This window comes from Elaeis guineensis, chromosome 1 (assembly GCF_000442705.2).
Source record: "Elaeis guineensis isolate ETL-2024a chromosome 1, EG11, whole genome shotgun sequence".
Taxonomy (NCBI): Eukaryota; Viridiplantae; Streptophyta; class Magnoliopsida; order Arecales; family Arecaceae; genus Elaeis; species Elaeis guineensis.
Window position 1 is genome coordinate 139,977,042 of NC_025993.2, and position 23,763 is coordinate 140,000,804.

A 23,763-nucleotide genomic window follows, 5' to 3' on the forward strand; every position below is an offset into this window, starting at 1 on the left:
TCTCGAATCCAGTCTGCTCAATGAGATAAGATTCCATCTGAAATCAAATATGTATCGGATCTCCCCCAATCTCCTCACTATACCATCATGTCCTCCAACTAACCGTCCCGATGCCTCTGATCGCACAGTTCAATCCATCCAATAGATAAGCAGTGCCATCACTGCTCTCTAGAGAGTCAAACTGCTCCTCTCTACAACATACATGATAGGTGCATGCAAAATCTAAAATTCACTACTGGAAAGAAATAGATACTTCGTCAGATATTTTCAGAACATCATCCTCTGACTCGCTACTGACTGTCGCTGTAGTAGCCCTCGTTCGATTCCTGAGTTGAGAAAAATCTCTGACTAGATGCCCCAACTTGTCACATCGATAACATCTGATCTTGCTTAAATTTTTCATTCTGGACTTGGACCACCCTTGTCGCGATCTCCTGTCGCTCTGTTTGCTATCTCCTGCTCCTCCAGAAATCACCAAAGCTAAGCTGCCGCCGCTTGAGCTCGAAGCTAAATTTCCCCCCTGAGAACCTTATTCTGGAGAATCGCCGTGGTGATCTCGTCCATCTCGATAGTGCTCTTCTCTACTAGAAAGCAGTCACCAAAGACTCATTCGAAGGGAGAAACGACGCTAGCAAGAACAGCGCCCTGGTCTTCTCCTCAACTTTCTCGCCAATGCTGAGGTCGGTGAGGATTTCAGAAGTGGCTGAGATACTCTTGCACACTCTATCCCTCAGTCATCCGCAGCTGGTAGAACTGCCTCCAGAGGAAGAGAATGTTGGTCAGAGACTTCGCTATTTACAACTTGAGTTTCGACAATAGCATCATCAGGGAAGTCTCGCCAAGCATATGGATCACCACCTCATCCACTAAGTACAAGCAAATCGTACTCACCGCCTGCATTTGGAGCCATCTCCAATCCGCACCTCCATGATAGTCAGCTTCTCGCATAAGAAAGTATCGATCAACTCTTACTGGATGAGCACATCCTTCATCCTCGCCTGCCATAAGAAAAAATTGCTCTTTCCATCAAACATGTTGATCTCCATTTTGATTGTGCTTGTCTTCTTCATCTTCTATCTCGATTACCACCACCGCAACCTATGCTCTGGTACCACCTTGCTCTGATACCAATTGTTGTGCAAGATCTGGTACCACACGGTGTAGCAGAAAAAAAGAAATAAAACAAGAAATACAATATAAATACGTGGATCGGTCTCAAGCCTACCTTCATGGGGCATGCAAGCTTCACTATGAGAAATAAAACATAACCAATACAAGAGGAACTCACCACTCAACCCTTGTGCAAGAGTCTCTTAACAAGAAGCCCTAAAATTCTAACAAAAGCTCTCTAAAATCTCTCTTGAACCTTTCTGTACCTCCAGGACGTCACCAGCTATCCGACGCAACAAACGACTCGTCAATCGAACTATACAGGCTCCAGAATCTCAAAAATACTATTACACCCAAAATACTGAGTCCCAATCAATCCTAGAACAATCCATGGCCGTCCAATCGTGATCGGCTCACACCAGAGCCGTCCAATCGCGCACTATAGCCTCAGATCAAGCCTAATCACGTCTAGAGTCATCCTCAGCCGTTCGATCGTGAACGGCTCGCTCCAGAGCCGTTAGATCAGGCAAAAATGTCCGTGGACCGTGCGTGGACCGTGTGATCAGTCCACACGACATCCATGGACTGCCCAACACCCTGTGGTCCACAATGGACCGTGCTGGGCCTGGGAGCCCGGACGTGCATTGGACCAACCCTCACGCTGGGCCGTGCGTGTCTACTCGCTCATGCACGTCCGTCGGGCCCTACTACGCCGCCACCGGCCTCCGTCGCCTCGTGTGTCGTGCCACCTGCTTCGAGCTTCTTTCGTGCGTATCTTTGCCGTCTGGACTCCGTTTGGACTGTTCTTGGGCTCGTTGAACTTCGTTCGTCGTCCTGAACCTCTCTGTGAGCTCAATGTAGATCGAATCTCGAGACATCAAATCTCAACGGAAGGCTCGGAGTCTGTGTTAGACTCAGGCTTAAGCTCTATCGCTAGCTGCTCCAAAGAGGTCTCAAGACCTTCCTCGACTTCATCAATGGCCCCAAGCTTGCTCAACTTAAGGTCCAAAAATAGCAGGACAACTTAAGCTTTGCAATCGTCAAAGCTGAGCCGATAAGCTTCCATTAATCCTTCAGCGACCTCCTCGACAAATTCCTAGGAACCTTTGAAATCAAAGATGGCCGCAGCAGCAGCATTTTGGGAGGCAGCCTTGGCAGCTATGGCCTTCTCCTCGGTGACCTTGGCAGCCTCCTCAGTGGCTTTCTTCTTCTCCTCCAAAGCCACGAGGGCTGGCTCATAAAGATCGAGCTCTATGATAGCCTTTTTCTCCTTTGCTAGTTGAGCCTCAAGCTCAACTACCTTCTCCTAGATAGCGATGAGCTCGGCATCCTTTTGAGCCTTCTCCTCAACTCTTGGCTTCTCGCTCCTCGGCCACCCTGAGGAGCTCCTTGGCGACTTCAGCCCAAGCCTTGACAGTTTGGGCCTTTTCTTCCAGAGAATGGCTGAGCCAGCTGAAGGCCATCAGTCCTTCATGCATGATAGTAATATAATGTATTAGCTGCAAAAAGAGCAGAAAAAAGTGGCTAAATTAAGAGATCGGAGCATCAACAAAAAGAGGTGGAAGGTGAAGCAAGCTTGCCACAAGGAGTGATGTGTAGGAAAAGGACATAATCTCATCCACAGGATGAGCCCTCCTCTCCCCCCAGTTTGCTAGCAGCAAAGTTATTTTCATCAGATCTTGCACAAGTTGAGGGTTGCAAAGGGCAGAATCACTCGCCCGAACCCTCATCCCCAAGGTGACAAAACCCTCTTTGGATGTGTTCGAAAGAGGGTGGTGGTGGGCTCTGAGGGTGGCTGTGGCACCTTCCTCAGGCTAGGCCCAACAATGAACCAGCAAGAGCAGTAGAGGATTCTAGCATGGTCGAACATCGAACAAGTGAAGCAAGAGCCCAAGATGATCTCGATCCTAAAGGCACTAGTGGAGCAAGCGCTGATAGAGCTACACCGGCAATGACTGAGATCATCCTTGGCCTCGACCAAGGCTAACCTTGAAGCCTGCGACCTTGGCATCAATGGGGGCGAGGCGACTCTAGTCGGTGCAGGGGCCACCCTCTGCATCGGGAGCTATCAGCCCCACCCCTCTACTTCTTCGAGCTCAAAGTCCCCAAGAAGGATCTCGTCGGGAGGATTCCGACCTCTTTGCAGCATGCCAGATCATCTCAACAGAAGGCCTCATAACTGCAAAATCAAGCAAAAAAGTTAGTCAAATAAGAATGGATACTGCGAGAAAGATAGAGAAGAACTAAGACTATACCAAAAGAACTGACCGAATTCAATCCGGCATCCTACAGATTATGTTTGGTCAGCAGCTGATGCTAGGGAGGTACCTTGGCACCGATCAGAAGTCGCAAATATTCTTGGTCCTCGTTAAGAACCACATCGTTCCTATTTGACGTCCGACTGGACTCAGCCAAATAGAGTTGAAGCCCCATGAGTGGTCGGCTGAGACAGAAAAATCTATTCTTCCACTCGTGGATGGAAGAAAGGAGACAGTAATGAACTGGCGATGGGGTCGAGGGCCGAAACACCACCAGCCCCTTTTTCGAGAATATTTCTTGAGGATAAAGAGAGCCCGAAAGAGATCGAACGAATATGAAGGATGTCGCAGAGGACAACAAAGAACAAAAGACCCGAATAGACTTTGGAGTAGGATTGCGGGGACGATCCGATAAAGGTCAAATATATTGCAAAGGAATAAGTGAAGGGAGAAGCAGAGTTTGGACCAAAGAAACTCTTCATAGACGGCAATGCGACCCCCTCAGACAAGGGTCACCCATCCTCCTAGACCCAAAGCTGACAATTGGTACCGACCCAAGATATGATACAAATCCCGATATTGTATAAAGTCAGACTCAATCAAGATGGACCCCTCACTCCTCGGCCCGAGGAGTGCTCAAAGATCGGACTTTTCGATCTCCGAACTGAGGATTGTCCGGGACGAGATAAGGAGCCCACCTCAGTAGATGACTAATGAAAGTCCTCGGACACCCTCTGACAGTGGGAAGGCTGGGAGCCTTCATCCCTTAGGTGGCTCCCACCTATAGATCTGTCCTCGAAACTCAATATTAGAAAGAAAAGAAAAGAGGCAGAAAAACAAGAAGAAAGGCAGGACAATGGAAGGATGAAAGGAAAGTGCAAAAATGAAAATATAAAGGGAAAAGAAATGACCTCTGGAAGTTACAAGGACAACCAAAAAATGATTGGAAAAATGACAAAAGTCAGGATCGGCAAAACAGGAAGGAAAGACGGAATAAAAGACTTTCTCTCAATTATGGTAGTCAAGCTCTCATAGAGTAACCAAGAAAGAACATGACTATATATATACTATTTATATAGTTGCAATTAAAACCCAAGCCTAGCCTCCCTCTTTACCATAGATGCTGACACATTTCGCAATCTATGCTAATGGATCTTCTAACCCTTCATCACATCTGGCCTGTGATGACACCACATAAGGCAAGATCTATGGGAACAGTCTGCCACTAACCGCATTTTGACATGTGCAAGTTGCAGCTGATTCGAGAATGATTTCACAAATCGCCAGATCAGCTGAAATCAAGGTGACACAATGCTTCATTCTACTACCTCATCATTATGGTCACACGACTCACAAAATAATGGAACACCCGAGTGGTCCTTTCCAAGACAACAAGGAATGCTGGGTGGCTAAAAAGACAACTCTTCTTTCATCTCGAGATTAGAAATGCAGGGGGGGCAACCAGCGGTCAAGATGATGTCACGAATTTTCGACCTCGATTGCATATCGAGAAGGATCCTCAATTCTCCATCTCGATGAAATGTCAGGGAGTCCTTGGGATCCGGCCAACTGGCACTGCTCGCCCTCGATCTAGTCGGGCAAGGGCTGAGAACAATGACAGCAGCTTGTGGCAATGCCATTACAAAGCCACCTCGAGCGAAACCTTGTCGGTTCATTCCTGAACATAGGTAATTGTCAAAAGGATGACGTCACCAACTTAACGAAGACAATCCAATGCAAGGAACTGATTGAGAACTGACCTCAGGTACTACGACTTCAGGTGTAGTGGTTTCAGACCTAGATCGGAATCAAGAATCCATACTTCGTTAATGGTTCGATCGATTTATCGAGCTGACGACCATGCAGATGGACCAAAGGGCCAATCCCTAGGACCAAGATCATTCAATAGAAGAAACATTGAAAAAAACCATCTCATTCAGAAAGGTTCATGTTAATTTCATTCAGAAAGAGTTTATTACAAATCAGCTCCATTGAACAAACCTATTACAACAGGAAAGAAAACGCAAAATACGAGCTTGATCGACGTCCTTAGGCGTGGAGTCGGACTCTGCCTAACAAGCCCTCAACAACATACATTCAGAAAAAGCTTCCCATGGTGGTCGATAATCTGCTCGGAAGGATATTGAAGATAGCATAACAACTTCCTCCTTAGGAACTCATCCATCTCCCGGATACTCCGAAAAACCCGATGAAGTCAGTTCGAGAGACAAAGGACTGCCCTCTAGAAAGGTTTAAGATCTTTCTGTGGAGCACAATGCTGAAGAGGCCCCCCAAATAGTTGCTTACTCGACTGGACCAATGGCTGGCACAAGCTGCAGCACCCTCGACCAAGCCAACACCAAGGAGATAGAACTTCAACAATAGAAAATCAACCCCCACCCTAGCTTGGTTGATTGAAGCATCATCAGTCTCTTTGGGCCGACACCGTCACGGTTGCACAATCGGAGCGGCGACATTTTCCAATAGTTCCCATGCCAAGCTGGAATGCCCATAGGTGCATCCCTCTGGATATACTGCAGCCGACCAAAAGGTGGGAGAAAACCCTTCCATAGAAAAGTGAACACCGACAACCCTCGGACACTCGATGAAAGGATGCAATATTGACACCATGGAAGATAGATGGGGCAAGCTTAACCTCAGATAGCAAGGCCCCTCCATTTATAGGGAAGCGGACAAGGGTGCACCCTGCCACCGCCCTAGTTGCATGCCTAGTGTCATTACCCAAATGGCCTCAAAGACTGCACTTTTCGAGAAAGGTGCTCCAGTTATCTCATCTGGTAGAATGCCATTTTCAAGAAATGCCCGCATTAAAGGCCACACACCTCAAGCCCCCCCTGACCATACGACCCTTCGCCACACAACCCTCAAAATAATTTGCCATTGGATGATCTGCGAAGCACAACGCAAGGCCAACCAACGCTTGACATGTGGCAAGTTCCTGCGAGTCTAGGATTCTTAAGATTCCACCCACCGTACAATGCAGAATAAATGCCCCGAAGAGGTCATATCAATAATCAATGACCAACTACTCCCTTCGTTCAAAGCAGTAAAGCCACTTTAGACTCGAGAGTGGGGGACAACTATTATGGAGATAACCCGCTACTAAACCCAACCTCTTCTTGGATTGTAGCCGAGCATCCATGGATGACCTAGCTGAGTGAAACCACCTCGGATATCAAAGAGAGACTTGGGCATACATGATAAGGCAGCACTACGATTCAATCCGATCTTCAGCTCGGTTGGTTATCGACCCTGAGGTTGGGACACAACCGACAACAAGAAATGACGTTCAACGGCCCACAAGTGAAAGTGCACCCAAGGTAGGATCCCAGTTCTACCTCGACCTCAAGTCATCAGTTTATTCAATCACGCAGATAATTTCAGAAATCTTCCAACAATCTTCAGAATGTGGGCACAACCTATGACTGACGTCCACAACTAACAAATCCAATCTGCAAACATGACCTATGGCTGACATCCATGACTAACAGTCCTGATTGTAGATTATTAGGCGAATCCCAATGACCCATGGATCATGACCTCATAGGCATTAATGGCCTACTAGATTCCAACGCAGTAGCCTATAGCTCATCTCTATATAAAAAAGATAACAAGGGGACTCTCAAGTAAGGCACGACTCCAGAGCTAATACTCTGCTCCTACTCACCTCTTTCCTCCAACTATTCCTTGAACGCCAACTGACTTAGGCATAACACACTCCAGCATGAGGACTTTCTTTGGAAGTCCATCGAGCCGCGAAGGGTAGCCTATACCCACTAGGGCACTCGACCAATCTCCCAATGCGGCATGGTCAGAGCTTTGCAACAATACAACTCTTTCCAAATTATAGAATCCTGTAAATGATAAATATCCAACCATTTCCCTCTTATATGAGATGGTCGAGGAAACAATAATAAGAAAGCAAGTTTTACTTGTGTTTGGAACTTTTTAATTTTAGAGAATAATTCATTCTAGTATCATGTGACAACTCATGTATGATATGTTCTCCCTTACCATTTCTCTTGTGCAAGGGTGCCATGGCAATGTAAATTTTTACTACCCCCGGGGGATTGGATTTGGCATGGAGGGAAAATACAAATTGTGAACAGACATGATCCTAGTAACATGTACATCTACACACTTCCTTTGGGGCTTGTTCATTGTTTCCATGTTTTAGCCAACTTTCCTTGTGTTTGTGTTGGAAGCCTGTTGAATTAGAAGTACGATTTACTGTTGGATGGCAGCTAATGTAAGATATGCTCTCTCTCACATTTAAACTTGTAGTGTCTTGAGGATTAAAATTTTGTTGGACGAGAAGTCTGGATTTGTACAGAAAAGAATAACTCCAGAGCATGAAGAAACATTATCCTAGTAACATGAACACTGCATGGGTCCTGCCCTGTTCAATGTTTCCACGTTTCAGCCAACTTACCACATGCAGGTGGTATGACTTAGTTGAAAGCGGCATCATGGTATGCATGAGCAGTTGACCATATTGCCTACTTAACCAATTACAAACGAGTGATCCCTTATATATACTTTTTTGCTTTTCATTTCAAGTTACAATTCAAGCTTCTATTTGGTATATGGTTGCTAACCAAAGTTAAATTCTCCATCACTCTTGTGAATGGCACATATTGCTTGTAGATATTACACTGTTAAATAAGGAAAAAGAACATGATTTAATGCTCAAACAAAAATACATACAGAGGATGTTGCAAAAAATATGGCACTACTAAAAACAATCTATCACGAACAAACTTATTAAAGAAAAACTAAACAATGAGGCCAAGGTCAGAAATGATGATCAAAAGACACCATAACATGGTCATGTTTGTTATCATGGATTTTGATGCAAAAGAACAATGATATTTATGAAATATAATCTAATAAAAATAACTTCCTGTGAAGTAATCTTGCAAAAATGCAGAGTCCTACTTATCATTAAGGTGCAATAACCCTAAACCTCATTTTGTGCAAGAAAAAAATTTGAACAAAGGCATGTCGCAATTTTCACTATGCAAATGCATGCATCTGCGATCATGCATATAGCGGAAGGCACCACATGATAACAAAACTGCATACACACCTTAATTTCATTTCCACCAAACACTAAACAATTGCAATGTACATCAGATGCCATTGACTCAGTCATTATCTTGAACACCTTCTTTGTCATGTTTGTGGCCATATGAACTGTCTTGCCAGATGCATATATCTTTGTAATACCTAGATCTGCAGCCATTCGCCTGACATAGAGCCTTTTCAATAATAACTGCACCAAAAAGACCAAAAGGCATTTAATGTCAACAAAGATCTTCTCACATGGAGCACTATATAGTCAATTCTCATTTCCCTACCTCCATGGAATGAGGTTCTTTTCCATAATGGCGGCGTAAATGTTCAGTAAATTGCATTAAACTCCACATGTCCTTTTCTGCGGCTTTTTCTGCTTCACTGATTAATTCAATAGGATTATCAAGATAGTTTATGTACTCAGAGGAGAGGTGTGGTGTTACATTTATATCCAGCTGTAAAAATGGGGAAATAAAAGGTTAATTTTAGGACAAAATAAATAGTTTAGGTTGAATAGTTTTAATAAAAATGCACATGGTTTTGGAGAAAAGATCTCTCTTAGATGCTATTAGCACCTGAACATTACTATAAGGAACCGAGACAAGGCGGTGTTCTTCCACCTGAAAAAGGGAAAAAGAAGCAACTTCAGATGTTGCAGAATTGTAAGGACTAGAATGTTGCGTGTGTTGTGCATCAGCAATCCTGCTTATTACTGAAGCACTTTTATTGCGCATGCTGATTTGACCAAAGCACTTCTCCAAATTCTATTAGTCTTAACAAATATTGGTGATTGAAAAGGTTTGGTTTCTTATTTTTTCCATTATATCAAATTTATAGCACATGACTTGGACACAGATGACATGGATGCAGAATCATGCTACAGAGAAAAGCCGAAAGTAGTCCTATTAAAAACATATCAAATCGGCCACATGTTGAAACAATGAATCCATGCAGAACATATCAGCAACTTAGTCTCATAAGATAGGTCAAGGTTTGCCGAACTAGTATAGGAGGGGAGGTACCAGCCAATGACCAGCTCGCACGGTATGGGTCCCTACTATGCTGTTCCGGGGCATTATCAACACATGGAGAGCTGGAAAGGGAAGGGGAGAGGGAGAAGAAGAGGGAGGAAAAGGGAGAGGGAGGGAGTGGAAGACGAAGGAAGGGAGGGTGAGAGGGAGAGGGAGAGGGAGGGGGGGAAGAGAGTGATGGCTCGAAAACCCTCATTCTCCTACTCCCTCTACCTCCCTCCCTGCCACTTTTCCTCTCTTCTTCTTCTTTTCCTTTCGTAGGAGCTTGAACATATTTCAAATCAATGGAATGAATTGTGGCAATAACCAACTGGTATGATTTAGTACGCCTCGAATGGTCCGGTTTGGCACAGTTCAACAAACCTTACGACAGATGATCTGAGGAAAAGTGGTAAGAATAGTTCTTTCAAGGTGGCATCCTCCAGAAAATTGGTTCTTTCATAGTATGCCTTTGTCAATTCCTAAAGTTACATTGAACACCAATTTGGCATTAACCTATAAAGGGAGGTTGCTGGAGGGTTGGGAGATGAATGTAACATATTTTCAAACTTTGGTGATGACAACTTGATCAATGCCAACCCCGTACACATAGAACAAGATTTGTTGGATAAGGTTTAAGGCATATACATTAATAAAATCCACTGATTACTTTGAATATGAAATTTGAAAAATGCTTCTTTTGGAAAAATGTAGGTCCAACCATAAGCATTTTGGAAGCAAATATCTCAAACAACCAAACACTATTAAGCTCCTTGCAGAAATAAGTAGAACATACATAAACAAGTTTATACTTTATAAAAATTAGAAAAATAACGATCACATGTAGGATCTCAAGTGAATTCAATATTTTCACTAGTCAAATTAAAGGTAGAATCTAGCAAACAAGAAATTACCTCAGACAAGCTTTCAAAGAGCATCTCAAAAAATAGATCAATACCAACATTTCCAATATCACCAGTCTGTTGCTCACCAAAAATATTCCCAAATCCTCTTATCCCCATGTCTCTCTCTGCAAGATGAAAGCCTTGGCCCAGATCCCGATACTCTTCGATAGCAGCAAGTCTCTCCTGAAGTCAAGAAGAGCAGCATAATAATCCAAGTGGTGATAATCTATTTTCGGTGCTCAAAGGAACTGATTCCAAGCTGGAAAAACTAAGCATTAAAAAGCTCTTATGATGTTCTAGAGATCATGAAGCACCAACAGCACCAATTATTTGTACAGTGAGAATGAAGTTGTAATCTAAATTTACGGTGGCATAAAAAATGTGTTACACAAGATGATATTGCAGAGGACTCACCAATGCTTGATCAGAGAGCAATGATTTGTCAGGGTAGAACAAATATGCATATGCTTCCTTGTCTGCTCGCCCAACCCTCCCTCGCAACTGTTCAATAAACATTACAACACGGATGGTATCAATACCCTAACAGAAAGATTAAAAATTACAAACAATATAAAACATAATAAGCAGTAGTGATATGACCCTTGTCTAATGCCAACCCTTGTTTCAGTTATTGACGATTTGTGTGCATGGATTCTTGTAGTTTAATTGTCAACTGTAGTGACAATTATCCATAATGTTTAGTTAGAAGGATGATTAAAGCATTTCATCTAAAAGTACTTGCCCCTTGCTCTGGATTATAAGAGAAGAATCCATCTCTTAGTCAATAACAAAAGGCTTGATGGAAATATTGAATTTCTTGATGTAGGCCCATACTAGTCTACCTTTTAAACGAAGTACCATCAAATCCTTAGATGGTTCCTGTCAGTTTCAAACTGGGATATGCCTGGACCTCCAGTACATCACAAACTGAGTTGTTATGGATAGGGATCACTGTGATGGCACTCTGGTATGCCGCCATGGTAATTGATCCTGATCTGCTTTCATCTCCTTTAGATAGATACTTGTAATTTATTAACCAGCATTCCATTTGCTAATAATGAAAACTGAATTTTCACAATCACACTTGTTATCATTTTCTTAAGAGTTACTTGATAAAGTTACTAAAAACAGGAATGACGCAAATACAGAACAAGTGGCAAAACTTGAACACTACCTGATACAACTGGGCCAGCCCAAATTGGTGAACATCCTGAACTATTATGGTGTTGGCGTTTTGGATATCCAGTCCACTTTCAACTATATTGGTGCAAATAAGAATCTCGATTTCTCCCAAAGCAAACTTCTCCATGGTTTCTTCTAGTTGCTTCGAGTATTGCTGTAAAAAAAAAAAAATCCAAAATATAATTTCTCCAAAACAAGAACAACAAGATGATTAACTATTGCACTAATAAAATTATTTACATTCTCCACGAATGATGTTTGTCATACTTTCTTAAAAAATGGAAGTTACTTTTCACCCTCAAAACTTAGTTCATGTATTGACGAAATAGTTCCCAAACAATATCATTGGAGCATAGATCGCTGCACCGTGCCAAACCAGACCAATCAGGGACCAGCATGGTTCAGCTCGTTCACTCAAGATGGGACCGGTTCCATTATTAAACCCCACTCACGATGATTCTCCACTCAGAGCTCTCTCGAAAGCCAACCTCCCTACCTCCCCCCACCCCCCTCTTCCCCCGATAAGTCCCTCCTTCCAGTTCCCTCTCCCTCTTCCTCCCTCCCTCTCCTCTCTTTCTCACTCCGCTAGGGTTAGAATTAGGATTTCCCTCAGCCCTCTCTCTTCCTCCTTTCCTCCCTCTCCCTCCCCCTCTCTTGCTCCCCCCCCCCCCCCGCCCCCCGAATGGCAACCAAGAGCTTTCAATCTCTTTCTCTCTCTCTTTATTTTCCTCTCTCTTCTTCTCCCTCTTCAACTCTCTCCATGTCAGTATGCCCCAAAATAGCATAGTACAGATCCATACCATGCCGAACTGGTCACCAATAGGTATCTCATCCAATACTCGTTCGACGAACCTGGAATTAGAGTATTGTGACCTAAGTAGCATCCCCAATGAAATGCACCAACAATAAAATTAGTGAAAAGGGAAAAAGGTGCAAAAGAATAATGAAATACCTAAAGGTTATAGAAGTCTTACAAAACAGTAACTATGGCAATCATTCACCAAAGCGGAGGCTTGTGAACTAGATTAGTAGTGAAATAAAGAAGGCCTACCACTTCATGCACACAATTTGAAACTAAATAGCAATAGGTGCAAGTAGATGATTTTCCAATGCATGATGTGTACCATGAAATAGTTATATTTTTCTCAGAAAGAAATTCCCAGAAAAGAGAAGCTTAATTCTATAGTTTGCCAATTGGGAGAAGCAAATTAGCTTCCAAAAATGCCACCTATAACATCAGAAATTTTGCATGGAGTAGCTAGAAAAGAAACTAAAGATACCCAAAGCAAAGAAAACAAGCTAAGTCTACATAGGAACATGTTTAAAGCTAAGCACAGAAAACAAGCTAAGTCCACATAGGAACATGTTTAAAGCTATGATGCTTGCTGACTTAATGACTTCAACTAATTTCCAGTTTTTGTGATGGAAGATGGAGAATACGATACTCCACTAAAAAATACACAAATACGTTAAGAAAGCCCATTTGTTAGTATACATGGATTAACTAAGTCAACCAACCTTTCCATGAGCAATAGCGATTGAAGCATTTGGGAGTGATTGCTCAAGAAATTCCTTTACCTCTTCCAATCCTGTTAAATAAGAATACCAAAAAATCCAACATCAGAAATCCATATAGGAAAAAATACTAAAAACTTTGCAACCACAAATACAGACAAGCAGCAATACGTAGGTACTATGTTTTATATTATTCTGTATCTCAAACAGAAAACTTGCATGGACAACTCTTCACCTATAAGTTTGCTTGTTTCATCTAAATTTAATTATATTCTAATTTTCTTCATCTTAATATTAATATTTATTTCTTGGATTGAGGGATGACAATGTGTATGGATGTGCGTGTCTGTAGAAAAATTGCTCAACAAGTGAGAAATGTGGCATGCATTCTTCCACATTCCTTAGTGAGTATAGAGACTTAAGAAAAAGAAATATGGCTTATACAGTTGTACATGTTGTTAAAAAAAAAATGTTTCTTTAAAAGTGTAAGAAATGTAACCTTTAATACGAGGTAAAACATAGAAAACTTGGCCACCACGATCCAACTCGAACTTGATCGCTGATAAGACTTTATCTTTGCTATAAGATGACAAATGAGTCTTTATAGGAACTCTTTCTGGAGGTGGTGTTGAAATCAAACTGAAAGAAGAAATACATTTTCAAGGTAGAAGTATGACCAGTTCCAAATTGGTATTACTAAAGAAAATCATTCATATAGAACAAAGAAAGATATAACTATATGAAAATTACCAAGTAGTTTTCTAACTAAATAGTTCTTTGTTGAATATTTATACAGTCATGAAAAAAGACATAAAGAAGAACTGTAACAAGTTTGTGAACTTCTGACAAGCCTAACAAGATCAGCTAATGAGTCTCAGGGCAGTCACAAAGAAATTAATCTTAAAGGTCCAACCATGCAAATCTATGATTTAAGGATTATGTCGTGAAAATATTATTATATAGATGGCAATCAGTAGACAGGTTAATCATAAATAGATTAAGGAAATCAGATAAATTACCAAAACATTAGAAAAGCATATTCAGCCTATGACATTTTTACAACTAATAAGGCAGTGCTACCTAGACTAGTGAACCCACCCCCTCCCACCCCAAAACAAAAAAAAGGAAAAGGGAAAAAGAAATAGCAGGCTTGTAGAACTGAAAAGTAAACATTGTCAACCGTGGCAAGACATGATCATACAATATCAACTATGTTGACCATGAATGATGATCAACCATGGTCATCTATCATTAAACATAGCAACAGAAGCCATTCATAGTCATCCTCAAATTTCATCATAAAATTCAAATTTTATGGATATGGAAAATTTTCAATTAAATTCACTTTCCAAAGAAGGAAGCAAAAATGCAAATGACTGATTCTCTAGCTTAAGTTATTATGCATGCAAGTGATGTAGATTGGTTTGGCATATGCATATGTTGTCTAATATAGCAAACATATGTGATGCACCATACTTGAAGCCTGCATGTGCAAAAGCCAAAATATAATCATCAAGTCATATAATCAATTCAGATTTATTTTGTATCATAAAAGTACAGGTTGAGGTTTCATTTAGCAGCAGATCAAATCATGCAAAAAGATCACATATGAAAACAAACCCAAATCCTTAAAGAACTATTACCTAGCATCACGGAATCCAGTCAATGCCAAATAAAGAGTGCGTGGAATAGGTGTCGCAGACAGAGTGAGAACATCGACTGAAGTTTTAAATGATGCTATCTTTTCCTTCTGTTTAACGCCAAACCTCTGTCAAATCAAAATCTAGAACATCTGTAAATTAATCATTCTCCATACAGTTTCACATGACAAAAAGAAACTTAGTTGCATAATTACATAACTAACTTCTATAAAAGGAATACATTTGAGTATATAAAAAGTTCAATAATTTAAAGATATTTAATAGCTTTTAAATTAGAAAACTGGACTCATTTCTTTCTTGATCCTAATATCCCTACTTTTGTAGCTGTGTTAGAATGACAATTACTGCCTGCAGCTTGAGCCATAGCTTATCCTAGAGAGAAAGGGTGAACTAATTATAGGCAACTCGATTTAGTAGAAATTAACAAGAGTGTGAACCATTCAACTGGAAGCTAACTAAATTCTTAGGGACATAGATATCAATATGTACAAAATCATATAGAATTAGGACTATACCTGCTCTTCATCAACAACCAGCAGGCCCAGATTGCTATAGACCACACGATTTCCAAGAAGTGCATGGGTTCCAACAACGATGTCCAGCTGCCCATTTTTAATCATTGAAAGATGTCCTTCTTTTTCTGCTTTGGTCTACAAAATATAGAATCTTATGGTGACCAAAAGGAAAAAGGTATGGTAGGTAAACATGTCAGACCATGCAGCTAAAATTACAATAAATTTTTACAATTGAAACATGCACTCCAAGCAAACTTTAGACTTTAGAACATCCAGATCAAACATTAGCTTTGCTGATTCAGATCCCATGTGGGTTGCAAATTATTAACCATGAGCATTTCACATTGAGTTATATGATGATATTGTGTCATCAGAAATAAGATCTCGACTGTCTGCATTGAGCTATGGAGCTGTCCGTCTCTTGAAACCTCCACGTGGGATGACCAGAAAATGGTGCAAAGGTTCAAGTCACTTTCTTGGGGTGCTCCATAATAGAATCACACATAGAAATTGAAGCATTAAAACTGAATAGAAATTTCAATATGATAAAAGATTTTTCTAGTTAAAATTTTAAGAAACTCAGTATATGTTATAACTGAGCATGCTGGTCTTCAGATCATATTTGTCAAGGCAAATTTCTGCACTTAGGACAGGCACAAAACAAAATCCCATGAAATGGCCCATGCCATAAACAAACTAGGTCCACAATTGAACAAAAATGGATGTCATATGTGACATGACCATTAAGCTATCCTCGAATGTATCTGCAATAATATCCTAAAAGGAAACATGGAAAGCAAGAAACCTCCTTCCCAGCAACCATGCAGGGGGAGGGGTGCTGGGGAAAGTGGTGGAATGGTTGAGGTACAGTGCCATTTTGCAAGGAACAATAAAAAACTAAGCACCTTTAAGCCAACTGAATTAATAATCGATTTCTTAAAGGAAGCATCACTCTAGTAGTTCTTCTGAAGCAAACTGACTGTGAAAGCTTTTGATCACAATAAGAGATATAGGGGTTCTTTACCTAATGGTATATAATTTTGCATTTCATCCATTTACAGGCATCTTTGCATAATATCCTTAATTTTTTTTAGTTCTGCATTGCATGAGAACCAATCATACATTCTTGAGATTCTCCCACTTCAGATTCTTTACTTTCTGTAAATTTCAACAATGTGATGGCAGAAAAAAGCAAGTATCACATGATTATTTTCCAAATAAAACTAACAATTCGAAAGTTCTGATATTCAATATCCACCTGACAATGAATGTTTGTATCACTACATGCATAATAAAGAATATAAATGGTCCAAAAAAGGAAAAGCATCTTAAAAACTAAAGAGATGAGTTTGCTACATTCCATTACATGTTCAACATGTCTGGAATTATCACATACCTGAAACCTGCTCAGAAGTCCAACCTTTATATGAGGATATCGAGAAAATCGCTCACAAATGAGATCAAAGTGCTGTTTGGCTAGAACTATAGTTGGTGCAAGAACCATAGCTTGTTTTCCAGTGGATACCACACAAAATACAGCACGCAATGCAACTTCAGTTTTTCCAAACCCAACATCTCCACAAATCAATCTATCCATTGGAGTTTCCCTTTCAGTCAAATCCTTCTCAACATCAATAAATGCCTACCAAGCACAGCCACATCACAATTAGCATCCAAGAAAGCCTGATGCCTAAATCTAGTTGGTATCAACCAAAATGAAAATGGAGAATCTGTGTATACAAAATTTAAGCTAGGGTACCTCAATAATGAGCCAAGCAAAACTCCGAGATGTGCAAAGAAATGTTTTATCAAAAACTAGAACCCAGAGCATTATGTGGTATTCTACTTCTGAAAGACACTAAAGTCAAATAAATAAATCAAAGAAAAGAATAAACTATTGACAAAACAAGAACCTAAACATTATGTCATATTATACTTCTGAGAGACACTGCAGTCATATTTTAAAAACAAAAATCAAAGAAAAAGAACAAACAACAAACAAAGAAATTGCATGATGGCTTTTTATATTATGTGTAATAAAAAGATAAGATAGTGGATTTTTCCAGCAAAACTTCTTTTTTTTTTTTTTACTAATACACTGTCAAAAAAATGCCAAGAAGTGGCAGGAATCAAATTTGTTTGGCTACTAGTGAGCTTAGAGAAAAAAAAAATCAATATGAATCCACAAGCATTAAAAAACATTCCTCTTCCTTGCATCCGAGGAAACACAAGGAACAACATTTGTATAAATAACATGCATGCAAGCTGTTGTTAGAATGCAGCAGGTTAAAGAAAGAAAGCATTGATTTAAGATCATTGACAGGAAACATTGTATTTTAAAAAGAAAAGAATTTTTTAGGGTAAACGGGTAGTACTGTAAAAGCAGTCATGGAAAAAATTAATCCACCTAGGCTTATCACATGAATTGCTCATTAAGTCCTTATGCATACAACAAAATCAAAGTAATCCTATTTCTAAGAGGTAGATTGCATGATAATATATCTAAGTTTCTTTAGAAGCAACAAATGCCAACTCCACAAATTGCAAAGTGCAATATTTCAGTTAGACAAAAATTGTCATGGTGTGAAGACAATACTGTTGCATTTCTTTGCTCTCTGTGAGATCTATGATCTTTCAGTACACAATAAGCTTCTTTGAAATATATCCAACCAGAAATCAACATTTTTAGTTAGACATGACAGTGAAGGTATCTGAACTTGGTATGTGTTTTACTGTACCATCGCAAGGCTTGAGATGCGATAGATTAAAGATTGGGACATTTCAACTTTTTCAAATGTTTCCAGCTTTTTACTGCTGTTAACTCATGATGGAAAGAGCTAAATACAAAAAGTATATCATAACAAACTTATTTAATCTGGGTTCAGCGCAGATGGGAGAGAAATATGGAACACCATACACCAATAAAAGAACAAGGATTTCTTAGACAGTAAACCTGCTTTTGGTCTGGGGTAGGCTCATAAGGAAATAGTGCGGCAAATTCAGCCATGGCTGGGTTCTTTGGGTATGGAGGCCTTCTCTGTTTCAGCCTATGCAAGTATAATTCCATCAAGTCAACAACCATTTTCTGAACAGCAATCTTCCCCTTTATTCTTCGCCTCTCCCATGTACTAGGGTCACTCAGCTTGCTCAATGCCCGTGGCTTTTTTGTTTCATTTGGACTACAAGAAGAAAAAACTGAATAAATGGTTAAGATATAACCTCTAAGGGAAAACTTAGCAGCTTATGGAGGGATACAGCCCCTAAATGTTCCAGTGAGCCATTATATATAACACCATGCTCTACCTCACATGCTCACTATTATCTCATGTAAAAGTGCAATAACATGCGGCTTCATCATGCTTGCTACAGCAAAGATACAACATCAATGAGACAAGATATAATTTAAAGTTATTTAACTTCCATCTAGAAAGTTAGCATGATACAGGAAAATTAATGTTGTTTTGAAAAGAAGGCATGTTTTACATCCAAGTTATTTTTTTTGTGAACATTTGATGGGTACAACTTTTTCCTCTAGAAATGAGGTCAATAATAGGATCTCAAAGTCATAAACTTCACAAAAGGTTTCTACCTATTGAAAATTTATTTTGAGCTTTACCCATTTCACTTCACTGCAATTCACCTTTCTATGATACGAATACAATTGAATAATGAATAGTACCAGAACTTGCAACAAAAAGTGATTTGGATTTCTATTGTGTTTTACAAACATATTATGATTCTAGATTAACTGGCATAAAGGAAAAAAGATTATCTGCATCAACCATTATAAGAACACATCTCCCGTGCCATAAGACAGACTTCTCAAAATGAAAATTACAATGGTGGACTACTAAAGTAAATCATTTAAAACTAATGAATAGAGCTGTCGGCAGCAATTTTAATGCTTGCCACAATGACTTCATCCTGTAAAACCATATATACTATCTTATTTTGTGCCCAATTAGCATGAAAGCATGTGAAAAAGGAAATTCAGATGAGAGAGAGGGGGGAAGCAATTCGGAAAAAGAGAGAGAGAGAGAGAGAGAGAGAGAGAGAGAGATTCTAATCGTCTAAAACCATCCGATGCAATTCATGATATATAAGAACAACAAAATAATTCCCTTATTTGTTGCTTGTATTTTGTCTTGATATGTAAAATATGATCAAAATATAATAAACGTATCAAATCGTGCATTCAGTCATAGCAGAATAATGATCTTCTATTTTGGTGGTCGTAGTTTTTTCTCCCTCTACAAGGGAATTTGATCTCTGTAAGTAAAACAAAGATTAAAATAGAAAACACCATGTTTATCAGTTCTTTCATTACCAACACAAACTAAATGGCCTCCTAGCTAAACCTAGAACAAAAAAGGCTCCAAGTTCTGACTAGTATCTTCCTTTTCTTAAGTTACTATAAATGTCAAATTACAAGAAACCAAAATTTCAGAATTCGTCATTTTCAAAGCTCAACTACAAACATCATCTCGAATTTGAATCAAACGTTGTGAACTTTCATCAGTGTAATGAGGCCTCGAAAACTCACAGATTGTAGCGGTAGAGCATCCGGGCCGCCTGCTTAACGGGAAGCTTCGCCATCCCATCCGCATACTCTATGAAAACATACTCTATCGGCCCCGAGGAGGAATTCTTGGGCACGTCATACTTAATCGCCCCAAATTTGCCAATCCCCACCTTCTTATGCACAACATAATCTCCAGGGCGAAGCGAGTACGGATCCACCCGATACCCAAACCCACCCTCCTTTCCATCGACATCCCCTTTAAGCTTCTGCAGCCCCCTCTGCTGCTGCTCCTTGACCGTTTTGATATACTTCTCAGCCTCCGCCGAATTCAGCTTGCTCCCCGCCTTCGATCCCTCCCTCCTCTTGTGCTCCCTCCGAATCCTTTCGTTTAATAGGCCAATGTCATCCGGCTCGGCCTCGGATTTGTCCTTCCGAGTGGCGATGGAGATGGGGAGTCCTTCGGTGTAGAAGGCGTTGGTGCGGATGAAAAGGAAGGGCTGGGGACCGATTCGGCGAGGGAATTTGGGGGTGGGGAGTCTCCAGAGCTTGGGATTTGAGGGAAAGCGGGAGAAAAGAAGCTTGTGGGTTGGAATGGGGAGCAGAGGCCCTTTAGCTGTGGCCATTAATGGAGTTCTCTAAGAGCTTAGAGCTATGGAGACAAGGAGTTCGCCATTAGAGAAAGACACAGAGAAAGCGCGCTTTGGGAGCGTTTGTGGATAGAAGAGAAGATACATGTGGAGGAGAGGGAGGGAGGAGATAGAATTTCCCCGTGCGTAGACTCACAGAGATCTGTAAGAGGTTGTATGATCTACTGTTGGATATGCTGATATGATAACATCCAATCCGTTCGTTTACGGCGTCATGAATAGGAGGATAGCTGACGCCGTGTGATGGAGCATATGGACGGAAAAGATGCCATGCAAGGAAAATCTGATGGATGATTTTTTTTTTTTTTTTTCTCTTACAAATAGAATTTGGTATGAGGTTGTTTGGTTAAAAGTTGGCGCCGGCCTCTCCACGGACTGAACGGTAAACTATCCAAAGTTGGCGAAAGTTGCCAGCTTCCATATTGGAAATTGAATTTGATTCACTCACCGCTTTGGCATTGGTTACCGGCCGGCTGGCCAATTGCCGAATTCGGTTCAACAAAGGGAAAAAGGCCCTTTCTATTTGCCGATTTTATCAATGCTTTACTTTATTCGGCTCTGGAACCACAAACCCAGTACCCAATCGGGACCCGACTTAGACTTGTACAATTGGTGTATGGGTTGGGTATGGGTTTAAAATCAGATCCACTGAATGTTATGCCTAGGTTAGGATATACCTAATCCGACCTGACCTTAAAATATTATATGTGGGATTTGGAGGGTTTGGGTTTCAGATTTGTAGACCTGACTTGATCACAACTAATTATCAACAGCTGATTAAGATGTGTCAAGTATGGTGCATGCAAAGAATGAGTATTGAGCTAAATGCATGATAACTACAGCCTACATGATCCATTACTATAACCTCAACTAGGCTTCCTATCTCTATAAGATAAGTTTCCTGGAGATCAGTGACTCATCTTTTGGTCTTCAAGCACGCTGACGTCTCTTTCAAACAAGGGAGCTTTGGATAAAAGTAGGAAAGTATACATCTCTTAGGATGTAATCTTTAATGAAGTATCATGTTGGTGGCCGTAAGACAATAGATAATGAATGTAGTATCAGATTCTCGAGGTTCATCTTCACATGAATTTTTTGGAGTCTTCAAAGACTTGATAGAGAAGGAGGTCTTCGAGACATCATGAAAGATCTTTAGTCTTTATTACTATGTCATCCATGTAATCTTCCATGATATTGTGTAAGAGATCATTGATTATGACCATCATCACAAGTGGATAAGTAGCACTTGCATTGCATCACTTTGTCAAAAATATTTGCATGTCTAAGATAGAAAATTAGGTATGGGCATACACACTCCCTTTTGGATTTGGCCAACATATTCACCCGGAGGTTTGCAAATTGAGTCAATGGATTTCCAATACCAGAAAATGTGAACCAAAATCAAAACTAGTCATTTTAGAGTAATCATTTGTTTTTTTTTAATCCTTAACAACTTTGCTCCTCTTGAAAAGAGAAGACTTATTAGAAATCACCGATTAGGTTTATCCAATCAAGAAATATATAGGATGCACTTTCTCTTTGAACATGTTCCTCCAAGAAGCACTCTTTCAACTATCTCTTATGGAGGTATGATTTGCTTCTTGATGCAAAACTCCATTATAAAAGAGAGATGCAATAGCTCTGTTCATATGTAAAGTTTTTGATATGCTATAAATCTCTCATGAGTCACTATAGGAGGGTTTCTCCAATAAATTTAGTGAGCTAGGAGGGTGGGAGGGTGGGGAGCAAAGAAAAGTACACACATGCATGCATGAACATCTGTGTTTGTTTATTCTCCTATCAAAAGAAAAAGTATTTATTCCTATGAATCCAAAATCAATATTGAAATATCTAACTCAAAACTTCTCGCTTATCATGATCCATGCCATGAAAAATACCTAGAAATAAAAAATTATCTATTGTTGTGATCTCTAAGCTATGTATCATGTGGATATAAAGATAGAATATTTTCATGATATTAGTGTGCTAAAATACAAAATAACCACTTAATTTGAGAATCCATTGTATTGATCATGATCTGCACATGTTCAAATATATACAAAAATAAAATCAATAGATTTGAATGCTTGAATCATAGCTAAATAGCCTCATGTCATTTTAACCATTTAACTATTTTTAAATATTCTTAACGCATAAGTTGGAGGCAACAAAATATGTGTCTTTCAGTTTCTATGTACTTTTTGTATGGTAGATCATAACCTATGGTATGGATCTCTAACTTAGATTTTTCCTTTTTGATTGTAAAATTGGAAGTAAATAATCTTTCATCTTAAGAAAAACATAGTTCATTATACACACAAAGTCAACATTGAGTATAAATATATTTCACAATTAGTCATGCATGGATAAAAGCATAGTTTGTTAATATTTTTAAGGAAAAAATATACATCTATCAACTTTCAGTCATTTAGAGCTACACCTTTTGTTAAAATGTTTCAATTAGTCCCCTTAACTTTCAATTTGAGTTTGTCACTCTTCACTTTTTTTAGCCTATGATGCCATTCATGAGGTATATGAAATTATAGAACTATCCTCACCATAATAAGGATTGTTTAGACTACTGGTTTGAGGGTTAAGAGAGCTTATAAGGAATTAGGATATATTCTAACTTCTCTACACCACCGATCATTGACCTCAAATCTGACAACCCTCCGATATGAGCATTCATTCCCTCTCTCCCATTTCCTATCATGGTAGATTGAAGCTTTTGTAAGTCTTAAAACCCCTCTACTAATATACTATAGTCATATAGTTAATTAGAAATTATCTATTAAAAACATAAAATTCTATTTAGTCATATCTGGTTCTTTATATTATTAGTTATGTTAGTTATAACTAATAATATTACACATAATTAATATTTCTAATGATATAAATATAGTGATATAGATATAACAATAAAACTATGAAGTATATTCTTCGTATCAAACTAATAGCTAATAGCTAAGCTAAGATCCAGCAAATTTTTGAATTTCTATGCAGTATGTTTATTTATTATATTATTTTTATTTCTATCATATAAGCCTGAGGTTAGATCATCGCATTTGTAATACGTTGGCTATCAGTTGGATTTCAATAGGGACTTGGGATCCTATGGATGAAAATATGAATGCTATAGATCCATTGAATTTCATTCGAAGTGGTGTAAGAACCAAATCTAGGGTTTCAGGGTTAGATCTTGAAACTTTTTCAAGATCATACAGCGGAAGACTAAAATAAATCAAAATTTATTTTCTAAAATCAGAGAATCCTTAGATCTAAGATCCTATTACATGATTATTACATAGCGTTAAATCAGAAATTAAAATATATAAATATAG

The 23,763-nt window shown here is 39.6% G+C and overlaps 1 protein-coding gene across 2 annotated transcripts in view; it reads right to left on the reverse strand.

Moving 5' to 3' along the window:
- The window catches only part of LOC105060372 (ATP-dependent DNA helicase At3g02060, chloroplastic), a 31,558-nt gene extending 11,029 nt beyond the window's left edge, over positions 1 to 20,529 (reverse strand). The window contains exons 1-13 of one of the 2 annotated variants that reach the window (XM_010944040.4): positions 19,797 to 20,526; positions 18,207 to 18,432; positions 16,650 to 16,895; positions 15,254 to 15,388; positions 14,721 to 14,845; positions 13,577 to 13,716; positions 13,081 to 13,151; positions 11,555 to 11,716; positions 10,795 to 10,881; positions 10,390 to 10,563; positions 9,041 to 9,085; positions 8,750 to 8,920; positions 8,479 to 8,664 (exon numbers count right to left, since the gene is read on the reverse strand). In XM_010944040.4, the coding sequence (XP_010942342.1) occupies positions 8,479 to 8,664; positions 8,750 to 8,920; positions 9,041 to 9,085; positions 10,390 to 10,563; positions 10,795 to 10,881; positions 11,555 to 11,716; positions 13,081 to 13,151; positions 13,577 to 13,716; positions 14,721 to 14,845; positions 15,254 to 15,388; positions 16,650 to 16,895; positions 18,207 to 18,432; positions 19,797 to 20,398 (2,370 nt within the window). In that variant the 5' untranslated portion in view covers positions 20,399 to 20,526. Of the gene's footprint in view, positions 1 to 8,478; positions 8,665 to 8,749; positions 8,921 to 9,040; positions 9,086 to 10,389; positions 10,564 to 10,794; positions 10,882 to 11,554; positions 11,717 to 13,080; positions 13,152 to 13,576; positions 13,717 to 14,720; positions 14,846 to 15,253; positions 15,389 to 16,649; positions 16,896 to 18,206; positions 18,433 to 19,796 lie in introns of both variants that reach the window. The other variant, XM_073262241.1, reaches the window with a different exon arrangement.
- Positions 20,530 to 23,763: the final 3,234 nt, after the last annotated feature.